Source organism: Schistocerca serialis, chromosome 3 (assembly GCF_023864345.2).
Source record: "Schistocerca serialis cubense isolate TAMUIC-IGC-003099 chromosome 3, iqSchSeri2.2, whole genome shotgun sequence".
In the NCBI taxonomy this organism is placed as follows: domain Eukaryota; kingdom Metazoa; phylum Arthropoda; class Insecta; order Orthoptera; family Acrididae; genus Schistocerca; species Schistocerca serialis.
Window position 1 is genome coordinate 535,899,206 of NC_064640.1, and position 12,872 is coordinate 535,912,077.

Sequence of the window (12,872 nt, forward strand, 5' to 3'; positions counted from 1 at the left end):
TGCGTTCTGTGTTCCTACAATGGTTTCAGACTGCAGACTGTGTCCCTGCCCCCTGACCCAACTGTTCCGGGGGGTCCTTTTAGGGTGAATGCTGGCTTTATGTCTTTAAGCAAATGTTAGTACTAGCTCCCCCCCCCCCCCCTCCCCCCCCCCCCAATTCCACAAACCAAGATGCAACACATTATATGAAACACTTAACAGTTACAACAAAGAAACACTTGACAGTTGCAACAAGCGCTAAGGGAACCGAGTGACACGCACAACCTTACACAGTGCTGAAATTAAGTGCAATAGAGGAAACAGCACCGCTCAGAATGCAACTATCAACATATTTGACACGGAAGACGTATAGCTGGTAGCGACATTGCTAGAGAGAGTTGCGAAGGGATGGTGAAGGGATACGTAGAGGGAGGTGGGGGTGGGGGTGGCGAGGGATGGAGGGCACAATTATGTTGGCCCTAACCTGGACAGTGGAAGAAATTAATACTTACGTGTCATATAAAAAAAAGGTCATCTACCGCACGATAAGTTTCCAGCTTATCGAAAAATGACTAGAATATGGATGGCACCCGAACTCTGAGAAGGTTAGACCGCTGTGAGCTCTGAGCGATGTTCTGAATTGAGTAATACCACGGGGGGAGAGGATGTCGGGACGTAAAAGATGGCGAAAATTTGGTACTTACGTCACACAGACGTCACTCCGTGAAAGCCAATTTTCATTCATGAATCTACCGTGATGGGAATTACCATTCAGTCGACGGGGTGACAGTACAATCGATTCAGTGCAAAGTCTCACTTATTTGTGTCTCGGCTCAGGCCTCCAGTCTCGGCAGAAACGTGACGCGTTCTGCCAAGTAATGAGTTTTCATTCAACTATTTTCAGTCATTGCGACCAAAGTCCCAGCTTCAATATGTTTTGTCTTCAGTGTTGTCTTAAATATTTTGTGTGCAAATTAGTGACAAAGCTGTTCTGTCGTATCGCAGAGACTGAGTACAAGTGGTCTTCGTAACCTTGTATACATTACGTGAAATATTTCGATGTTCACTAGCCACATGTTTCAGTTGTAACCATGGTCTGGAACAAGACTTTGGTAAGTATTCACAATCATCATGTTTGTAATTCATAGCATAATAGAGAGAAAAGGGAAAAGTAACATTTTTAAGCTTGGAGAATAGAATGGTACAGTTGTTTCTTTCATGTAGAGGTCCTGTGTGGCTGTTAAGAACTTTCGAAAGATGAAACCTAACTCAGCGGTATACGAATTAGCTCTGACTACGTACATTCTCGTCAATTTGGAATGCAGTGATGAAACTATAAAAGTTGGAAATACTCAAAGAACTATAAAACAAAACTCAGAAATATCCGAAATGTATGTGTGAAATGTTTACTCTGCATCATTTTGCTCGAGGAACGAATCGCATACGGAAAATAGCAGTAACCTGCTTTGGTTTTGCATTCAGTCGCTGATGCCTTTACACAGTGACCAAATTACGAAAAGATCAAGTAACAGTTCCCTGAAGAATTCAGAACGGATTAAGAAGGAATTGGGTGTTTTAGAGAGGTGTCAGAAGGGCTCAAAATGGGGCATATATCCGAAGACAGAAATTCATAACACAGCTTCGATTATAATAATATTCACTACGTTCTTACAAATATGAATTATGTATGTATTACGTAAGTGAGCAATCCACCCGGCGTCAATAACAACCGCATATGAGAAACGATATAAAAGCAATGACAGCAACTGATTGCCGGACCACAAAGAACCAAGCAATATTTTCTCAACAATAATTGCGTTCAAAGCTGGTATTACGTTTGGCTTGATTTAGTGCTTCAACCCAGATTTTTCAAAGCAGCAGACGTGCGCTAATTAAGTTTGGAAAGGCTCCATTTTTCACTAACGTCCATAGAAAGGACAAGCGGTAGTGAACTGGTAAGTCTCTTCATACGTGCCTCGTGTTAATTTCAAACATTCTTGTAGACTAGCATTAAATACGGTGTGCTGCGATTTTTGTGTCTCCTATCGGGTCTATACGAATGCATTACTATTTCCCGAAAGATTATTTTACCATACACTGACTGTTCGTCTCTAACTCAGCTGTCGAGGTCTCTTCTACCTATTGCTTGCCGTTATATATATATATATATATATATATATTTACTGAGAAATTTCTTCGGTAGAAAATATTCCTGGTAATTACGTCAGGAAAGTGGAATTTTCGACATCTTCGCGAGCTTTTCCTTTCGGAAACGATAGATCAAATTACTTGCATTAAATTTTGCTTAAAAAATGGAAAGTTCAGCACCGCATTCCAAATGTTGACTGTTGCTTTTGGCGAATCTACTATGATTAGGATATGAGTTAGCGAATGGTATAAATGTATCAAAGAGGGGGTCGAGAAGACACTAAAGACGACGACCGCCATAGCACAGAAGTAAAGAAAATGGTTCTGGAAAATCGCCGAATCACTATCAGAGGGGTTGCTGCTGATGTCGGCATATCCTTTGGATCATGCCAAATAATTTTTTTCGGGTGTTTTTGGCACGAAACGTGTGGCAGCAAACTTTCCCAAAATTGTTGAATTTCGACCAAAACATACGTCGACAACAAACCAGAAGTTAAAAATGAGGTTGTAAGTGGTGACGAAACATTGGCGTAAGTCTATGACATCGAGACAAAGGCCCAATCGTCCTAATGAAAACTGCCTACCGAGCCAAAACCGAATAGAAAGTAGACAAATTCGACCACATGTGAAGGTGCTTCCGTTTTCTTCGATTGCAATGTGTTAAGCTTCAGTTCCTCCCTTATGGTCGAGTAGTGAACAAGATACCTTGAAGCCATGCGCCGTTTGCGTGAAGCAATCCGAACACGACGGCCAGAATTGTGGCAAAACCATTCGTGGAAATTGCATCACGATAATGGTCCCGCTTACATCTCAATGCTAGTTCGTGATTTTTTGGTAAAAAAACAAAGTTCTACTGTCTCGGCCATCGTATTCACCGGACATGGCCCCCTGCGACTTCCTTCTATTGCCGAAACTGAAGATATCTATGAAACGACGCTTTGCCATCACTGATGAGAAAAACAGAATCGCTGAAGGTGCTGAGCAAACGACGAAACGTGAGTTCCATAAGTTCTTCGAAGATCACAAAGCGCGCTGGTGTACGTATTATATCTGAGGGGGATTACTCTGGAGGCCAATGTTGATGAATAAATAGAGATTCTTTAAGAAAAACAAAAATTCCCATTACTTTTTGATTACACCTCGTATGTGACAAGATTGTGACACCGAATTCAGCAGCGAAATCATTATCAATTGAATTTCGTTGTTCGTAACGCAACTCCCAGTCCTCAAGCTTGTACAACGTGATCATTAGAAAGGAGAATACAATTTGGGCGGAGGGAGCGGGAGGCGGGGGAGAAGACGATCAGAACTTAACATCTCGTCGACGTCGCGCTCATGAATGGCACAGGACACATTCAGCAGGAAAAATGATAACGAATCACTGGCCACTGATTCACCTCATGTGATTCTGCAAAAGCTGATCGAGACGTCGCTTAATTCCAACTTACGTTAGAATGTGCATCTTGCATGACGGAAAAAGGTATGTAATTTTATTTGGCATTATGCAAAGGGCGCCAATCTCGGTGACTTTTTTAAATGTTGTGGAAGGTTTAGGAGAATACTGAAAGAGATAACTCACTGTTGCGATTCATGTGTAGGAAACTTTATGGCGTTGAAACTCAGAGGTAGTCTGCTCAGACCTCTAGTTCTGTCTCATTATTTACAAGATCTGAGCTTTAGAGAACTTCACACACAGGAATGTCCGCACATCAGTACTTACTTGACTAAAATATGTTGCACGACATTGTTTCCAGAGCATTTTTATGCCAATAGTTACTTAGCTACAAAAGAGGGGAGCGAAATTTAGACAAGTTTCTCGAACATTTCTGAAACAGCAGCAAACGAATGAAAGTATATGGTGAGACCATTTCATGAATGGCAACATACAAAAGAATTCGAAAGGCTAAACTTTTAGAAATTATCTGCATTCCTACTTATGTATTCTTCACTTTATCATAAATGCGAAAACCATGCAAGGCAAGGCGGCCTGAAAGAAAATTGTATTCAAACTCAACAAGCTTATTTTACACTTCTCAGCTTACTATTTACCATTACTCTGTGACAGTTCTAAATACGGAATTACATGTCACATCATCAGAAAAGCCAGCTGACAGAAAATACCATAGTGATTCTTCGTTTTAAATAATATTCAACCTGTGTTATCACTAAGTGGGACATACAAGTGACATCAGCCGAAGTCACTTTTCCCTCTCACAGAATAATGTAACAGTTAAATAATTTTCTACTCTGCATTCAGTATGTTAATAACTAATACGCAATGAAAAATAACTTTGTTGGAAATGCAGTGCAAATTTATGTACTACATACAACAGCGACTTTCTGAACCTTTATTAACGCCAAGCTACTTTTATTTCACGCTCATTCAAAGTAAATTTCCTTCAGCAATTTATGCTGCAACAGTGCTGTGAATAGCCATACTACTTACTACAGTACATCTATCTTTGCATATGCTCTCCGATACTCACATTGCTATAAACGCAGTTTACACACTACATTGCTGTGAACACTTGTCATATAATATCACAGCAGAAAGTTTGTTATTTGTGCGTGCCATGAACTACACTTGCTATAATGTGAAACGTTTTAAGTGATTTTAAAAAGCATGAATATCTGATAACAAGCTACTTTTTTCCATGAGTGACACCTATAATTCACTTAACAATAAATGTATTTTGTTACTTACTCACTAAGTACATACATCTTTATTTAAACTCGGATCTGAAAGGCAGTATTACAACAAAACTAACAAACCCTTCGGTACTTGATTAGAAGTGACCTGTAACAACCGGATGTAAACAGCTATATCAAAAGAATACACGAAACATTGTTACAAAAGAAAAACTGATGTGACAGCAGTAGCGAGAAGTGCATAATAAAGTTTTCGAATAAAGAACTGCGAAACAACTGTGATTAGAAATCACTGACATAACATTTGACATGAACTTGAAGCTTCCACAAATATCTCAAACTTCGTACTTGATGCTTGTACAAACAATTAAACATTTGTGTCTTATGTATTTCTAAACTTAGTTTAAAGTGTTTACACTGCAAAGTACGACGCCGAGGAGAGTTAAAACATTTTCACATATTTAGACTAAATATCGCAATGACAAAACGATGTTGCCCCACCACGATCCACCTGATGATACGTGAATGAATGTCATACGCGGCCCTTAACCTCAAAGATAGTGTGCGAGAAGACGTATTAACAAATGCTCGACACGACACACACATTACCTTCGAATGTCAATACTGTAAGGAAATTCTGCTGAGCATATACAGCAAATGTTACAACTTCACATCTTGATAATGAGATAAATAATGAATGAATTAGTTAAATCGAGCACAAAAATAGCTTAACATAATCACCTAAATACATAAAAGTCATACCTGTCTTTCTTATTTTCAGCTTCAGTGTTGCTTATCACGTCATTCTCCACAGCATGAGGCGACAAGTTCTCTTCTTCGCTCTTCTGGGGATCACCATCTTTCTTTGCCGTTCCCCCCATCCAGCTACTCACTTGATTCGTAAGTCCGGAAAACATGTCTTTTACAGAAAAATGTAGAGGGTCCTGTTGGATGAGAGACCACCGAGGTACTGTGTTTCACTGAGACTCAACAGCACCGAACGTTTCAGGCATGCTCACGGAGCGCTATGATCGTCACCCGTATATATCTCGGGCCACCAAGTTTACTGCAGCGAAATTTGGCCGATCGAAGAAGCCTGCTAGTAGTACCGGAGTCTGCCGCCAGATGTCACCACGCGCAAAGGGAGCGCGCCAAGCTTGAGTATGGGTGCTGCACGAGGCGAGTGAACGCGCCGAACTGCACTTTGTAGTGCTACAGAATTCTTCGAATGCACCCTTTTCTGATGATAATTACTTCAGTTTTATTTTGTCACTGTACTCAAAAAATACAGGCATTATTTATACTTTTTCGAGCACTCTGATCTTTCGTTGGTTACTCTTCGAAGACGAAACAATCTGATTTGTTTCAGTGAAGGACACATGTCATACTTGTCAGTAAGTTGCACATGTTCTACGTTAATACATTCTGTGCGTAAGTAACAGTACCAGTATCTGCGTAAAAGACTCCTTTCGTCCATAGATATGTTGGCTTGGAATTATACTGTACCGGTTTTTTTTTATTTTTTTCCTTTATTGAATTTCAATTCCCCCCGAAGGGGGCGGGCTGGCAGCAGCTTAGTGTGCCGCTCTTCAACCTACAGACTTTGTTAGAAAGATGAAGAGAATGAATAATAAAAACAGGCTATAAAATCGGAGACTTAAAGAGTAACATGGCGAAAAGAAATCGTGGAACTTAAAACAAAGAACAGAGGGATGATGACGCTAAGAGAATACATACAAAGCAGACAGGTAAAACAATAGACAGACAATTAAAAAACACGGCGATAGTCTGGTTTCTGTTCGCAAAAGACATAAAATTCACACCCAGCGACCGCATGGTTTCTGTTCGCAACACGAGAAAGACGAACAACACTGAACAGTCACTGGAACACTGCACTAAAAAGTTGGCAAATGTGACATACCACAGCCGAGAGCAGGTGGGGGGAAACTGGACAGATGATGTGAAAATAAAAAAGGGGGGGAGCCAGGAAAGGAGATGATGGAGGATGGGGACCCATAAGAGGGGTGGGGGGCGCTGGGCAGACGCGACAGGGAGTGGGGTAGGCAGAGGAGGGTAATTCGAAAGGACTCGGGGGGGGGGGGGGATACTGTACTGTTTTTTTTTCTTTATTGTGATTTTTATCACCTTACACAAGGCGGGCTGTCAGCAGCTGAGTACGCCACTCTTCAGCCTCGAGATGTACAATAAGTAATAAATAGAGGGGGCACAGAGAATACAATCAAAATGGCGGGCAAAACAATGTAGACACCAAAAAACAAAAAAAAACACGGAGCCGTTCACGCCTGGCGAGAAAACATCACTGACACTGGATGACACGGCGGCGCACAAAACAGGGATGATGGCGATGGTACACGTGAACAGTGGCGGCGTTTCGGCGAACAAACACTAAACACAAACGAAGGCACACACACGAGACACTAACGGCGATGACCTCTGGCGCGCGAATGTTCACTGTACGTGTGAGAGTCCAGGGACCTGCCAAGAGAGGAGGAGGAGGAAGGGGAGTGGGAGATCGTGAGGGGGGAGCAGAGATGCCACGGGCAGGGGAGATAGGGGGAGGGAGGGAGGGGGAGGGGAAGCCCGGGGGAAGAGGGGTGGAGGGAGGGGACGGGGGAAAAGGAAAGAGAAGAGAAGGGAAGGGAAGAGAAGGGAGGGAGGGTGCCTAAAGGAAAGGACACCGGAAGTGGGAGGGGGGCAGGGTCAAAGTTGATAGGAGGGGTAGATGGAGGGGAGGAGGACATCATCAGGGAGGGGGAGCTGGTGGAAGCCACCTTGGGAGAGGGTAAGGAGGGTTGAGAGATGGAGACCGGGTGGGACGTGGGAATACAGGCGCGGCAGCGGGCGGGGGTGGGAGAGGATCGGGGAGACGAGCGGGTGAGGAGGATCGAGTTTATGGGAGGTGTACAGGATCCGTATCCTTTCAAGGAAAAGGAGGAGGTGGGGGAAGGGGATGAGATCGTACAGGATCCGCATGGGGGAGGGGAGACGGATGCGATAGGCGAGGCGGAGAGCATGACGTTCAGGGATTTGGAGGGATTTATAAAAGGTAGGGGGGGGGGGCAGAGATCCAAGCTGGATGGGCATAACAAAGGATAGGGCGGAAGAGGGATTTATAGGTGTGGAGGATGGTGGAGGGGTCCAGACCCCACGTACGGCCGGAGAGGAGCTTGAGGAGACTGAGTCGGGAACGTGCCTTGGCTTGGATTGTCCGGAGGTGGGGAGTCCAGGAGAGGCGACGGTCGAGGGTGACGCCAAGGTACTTAAGGGTGGGAGTGAGGGCGATAGGACGGCCATAGATGGTGAGATAGAAATCAAGGAGGCGGAAGGAAGGGGTGGTTTTGCCTACAATGATCGCCTGGGTTTTGGAGGGATTGATCTTGAGCAGCCACTGGTTGCACCAAGCGGTGAAACGGTCAAGATGGGATTGGAGAAGGTGTTGGGAGCGCTGCAGGGTGGGGGCAAGGACAAGGAAGGTGGTGTCATCGGCAAACTTGAGAAGGTGGACGGGGGGTGACGGCGGCGGCATGTCCGCCGTGTACAAAAGGTACAGAAGGGGGGAGAGGACGGAGCCTTGGGGCACACCGGCGGAGGGGAAAAAGGTGTAGGAATCTGTGTTATGGATGGTGACAAAGGAAGGACGGCGAGAGAGAAAGGAGCCGATCAGACGGACGTAGTTAATGGGAAGGGCGAAGGTTTGGAGCTTGAAGAGGAGACCGGAATGCCATACGCGGTCATAAACACGTTCGAGGTCCAGGGAGAGGAAGATGGCGGAGCGACGGGAATTAAGCTTTTCGGAGAGAAGATGAGTCAGGTGAAGGAGAAGGTCGTCGGAAGAGAAGGACGGCTGAAAGCCACACTGGGTAACGGGAAGGAGGCGGTGCTGGCGGAGATGCTGGTGGATGCGTCGGGTGAGGATAGATTCCAAGACCTTGCTGAAGACCGAGGTAAGGCTGATGGGACGGTAGGAGGAGACGTCGGATGGCGGTTTGCCAGGTTTAAGGAACATGAGGACACGGGAGGTTTTCCACAGGTCGGGGTAGTAACCGGTGGACAGGACTACATTGTAGAGCCTGGCCAGGGTGGAGAGGAAAGAGACAGGAGCTTCACGAAGGTGACGGTAGGTGACACGATCGTGACCAGGAGCGGTGGTGCGTTTTGTGCGGAGTGTAGCAAGGAGATCCTGTGTAGTGATAGGGGCATTGAGTTCCGTGTGTGCAGGAGCGAGGGGAGGGTCAGAGGTGTCAGTTCGATCGCGGATATCCGGGAAGAGGGAGTAATCGAACTGGGGATCATCGGGGATGGAAAAGACATCAGAGAGGTAGGAGGCAAAGTGATTGGCCTTACTAAGGGTGTCAGGGAAAGGGTGATCATCATGGAGAAGAGGATAGTAGGGGGAGGGTTTAGTTCCGGTAAGGCGACGGAAGGCTGACCAGAACTTGGACAAGTTGATAGGTAGGGTAGCAGTTAAACGGGTGCATGTCTGTCGCCAGTCCTGGCGTTTCTTAGCCACGAGCAAATTACGAATGTGTCGCTGGAGTTGCCGGTGGCGTCGTAGTGTGTCCGGGTCACGTGTGTGGAGGAAGGCACGGTAGAGACGGCGGGATTCACGGAGGAGGAGGACGGCCCGTGGGGGTAAGGTAGGATGGTGGGGGTGGATGGCGACAGTAGGGACGTGGGCCTCCATGGCCTCAGACAAGGTCTGCTGGATAAAGGAGGCAGCATGGGTGACATCATCGGGGTGGTGGTTGATGAAGGGGTGGCTATCGATCTGGGTGGAGAGGGTATCCCGGTAGGCATTCCAGTTGGCACGGGAATAGTCATGGACGTACTTAGGGGGAGGGTCATGACGAGGGTCGGGGTGGGGGCGACGACCGTCTGAAACAGTGAGGAGGACAGGGAGATGGTCGCTACCAATAGGCTCCAGGACATCCACCGTTATGCGGCCAAGGAGGTTGGGGGAGGAGAGGATAACATCGGGAGTGGTGTTAGATTCGGGACGGGTGTGCTGGGGGATGGGAATGAGGTCGCCTTGAAGGGAAGAGAGGAACCGATGCCACCGCCGTAACTGGGCAGCGGAACGACTGTGGATGGTGAGGTCGGCGGCGATCACGTAGGAGGAGAAGGTGCGGTCGATGTGGGAGAGGAAGTCGAAGGGAATAGGGGCGTTGGGGCGGACATAGATGGTGGCGCAGGTAACGGTAAGGCCGGGGAAGAAGAGACTGAGGATCAGGTGTTCGGTGGGGTTGAGAAGGAAAGGATACTGTACTGGAGGGAATATAAGTTAAATATGGTCTTTATGGACAGAGACAGTTCGAGAACATTTTCCCCAGAAAAGCAACTTACCATTTGGCACCCCCTTTCCCCACTTTTCCCTCGTACTTTATCACCCGTGTCAATTTTCGTTGCTAACTGCGATATGCACAATATACAAATGTAGCATTTGGGCGCCAGGGGCGCCCAAGCGTGCGCTACGAAGTGTGATATGTACTGTACAGAAATCTACGTTATGGCGCCTCTGGCATCCCTCTCAGCTTGGCGCCCCAGTCGGCGGCTTGCGTAGCTTGTGCCTAAACCCGGCCCTATTTATGGAACATGTATTTGAGAGGACAACGACGAATTAGATGTGCATATTTGTAGGGAAGTATACGATGCCTTTCTAAAAAGTATCCGACCTTCGGCCAGAAAAAATATTTCGAATACCTGACGTGGTTGGAACCCTAACCCCCCTGCAAAGTAGGCCCTTTGTGCTTGCATACACTTAGCCCACCAATCCTTCCACTGCCGAAAACACCTCTGGAAGTCTTCTTTTGGAGTGGTGTTCAGCTCCTTCGTCGTGTTCCGCATAATCTCTTCTCTACTGTCAAAACGTGATCCTTTCAATGGCGTCTTCAGCTTTGGAAACAACCAGAAGTCGCAGGGAGCCATGTCTGGAGAGTAGGGAGGTTGGCGAACGGCTGTAATTCCGTGTTTGGCCAAGAAATTTTGGATCAAGTGGGATGAATGTGAGGGGGCGTTGTCGTGATGCAGTTGCCAGTTTTTCGCCGTGCACATGCCTGGTCTTTTGCGCCGTACTGCTTCACGGAGTCGCCGGAGAACATCTTGATAGTACTCCTTTGTCACTGTTTGTCCTTCTGGTGCGTATTCGTGATGCAAAATTCCACGGACATCAAAGAAGACAGTCAGCATCACCTTGATTTTGCTTCTCACCTCCCGCGCTTTCTCCGGCCTTGCAGACTCGGGATGCTTCCATTGTGACGACTGTCTTTTAGTTTCTGGGTCGTACCTGTACACCCATGACTCACCTCCAGTTATCACGGTGTTCAGAAAGCCAGGATTAGTGTTGGTGGTGTCCATAAGGTCCTGTGCAACGTCAAAACGGACGTCTTTTTGTTCCGGCGACAACAACTTGGGCAGGAATTTCGCAGCCACTCGATCGATGCATGTTCAAATCATCACGCAAAATTGCATGTGCAGCATCTTTGTTCACTCCAAACTCTTAGGCAATCTCGCGCACGGTCAAACGACGAACTGCCATCACCCTCTCAACATCACCTGCAATTCGAGCAGTTTGGGGCCTGCCAGAACGCTGGTCACTCTCCCCTGGTGTGCGGCCATTTTTATATCGGTTGAACCACTCCTTAATTTGTGTTACACCCGTCGCATCTTCTCCAAAAACCTGCTGAATCATACGAATTGTTTGTTGAGAATCACCAAGCTTTTGGCAAAATTTGATGCAGTATCTTTGCTCAGCACGTTCAGTCATCTTGAGAGAATCGGTAATCCGACGAACACGTTGTGTAGCACCTCACTCAGCGACCGACAGGCAGCGACTGACGCGCTGGAAGGGCTGGAAGGCGGGGACAAAATTCACGCATGCACGTATAGGTCTCTCCCTTTACTATATACAGTGGCGCAGCGCTATCGTCTCTGTTTTGCGCGGGAAAATCAAAGGCCGGATACTTTTCAGACAGACCTCGTATGAACCATACTGAAAGTTGTTGCTGCATCTCGGAAACCCGAGCCAGACGTGTAACGGTTTCCTGGACGAGACGAGGGTGCTATTGACAAGGAATACCTGTTTTAACAATTCTTTGGCACGCTTACGAACTCCATTACACGTTCCTCTGGCGTTTTTAATAATTTGTGGTTTGAGAGACTGTTGAGCGAGATGCATCTGCGGTGTCTTATGAATCTGCAAGTGCTGATAATTCCACACATTTGATCATAAGAAGTGCCAAAGTGAAGACGGGTACAGACCTAACTACAAGCTTAGCAAGCATGCGTGATTGCATATGTAGTGCAAGCATGGTGCAGCTGCCGTACGGCAATATTTTGCAAATATCTGAACTGTAGAAGATGTCTGAGGCGTGATCAATTTTCAGGTATGCAAGATTGTGTAAATATACGGACAAGCACATATTGGAGTGTGTGTAAAAACTTTGGTGTTCGTGCACAAACTAAAAACAGTCGAGAGACAGTCTTAGCGGTAGTGTCATGCCAATCAATCTGAATGAAATCGATCGCAAATTGATGGAATAGTTTGTTCGAGAACACAAAGACCACCCTCGTCTTTGGGGGATTTAACTGAAAGCTTATCACTACAAGACAAACAGGGATATTGCATACGATCTGTGTCTAACACAGAGTGTATGAACTGACTCTACTGCGGACGAAGAGGTAAAGATCAGAAAGAAAAATTCTTTGAGGACCAAAGATGGGAAGTGAGTGTTCAGTGTTGTGCGTCTTTTCCGAAGTTTTGCGAACGGAAATCATACTGTCGCTGGGTGTGTTTTTATATCTCTTGCGAACAGAAACCAGACTGTCGCCCTGTTTTTTAATCGTCTGTCTACTAATTTACCTGTCTGCTTCCTGTGTATTTTATTAGCATCGCCAACCCTTTGTTTTTATGTTTTAACTTTCCATAATTTTCCGCCGTTTTACAATTTAAATCACCGTTTTATCGCCTGCTTTTATTGTGTCTTATCTTCTTATGTTTTAAAAATTCTGTACGCTGAAGAGCAGCGTACTAAGCTGCTGACAGCCCGCCCTCTTCGGGGGGAATCGAAATTCAATAA

The 12,872-nt window shown here is 46.0% G+C and overlaps 1 protein-coding gene across 3 annotated transcripts in view; it reads right to left on the bottom strand.

The window, feature by feature from the left end:
• LOC126470411 (synapse-associated protein 1) overlaps positions 1-5,870 on the bottom strand; it is a 336,806-nt gene extending 330,936 nt beyond the window's left edge. For all 3 annotated transcript variants that reach the window (XM_050098263.1, XM_050098262.1, XM_050098264.1), the window contains exon 1: positions 5,539-5,870. In XM_050098263.1, coding sequence (XP_049954220.1) covers positions 5,539-5,693 — 155 coding nt within the window. In that variant the 5' untranslated portion in view covers positions 5,694-5,870. The remainder of the gene's footprint in view (positions 1-5,538) is intronic.
• Between the last annotated feature and the right edge of the window lie 7,002 nt (positions 5,871-12,872).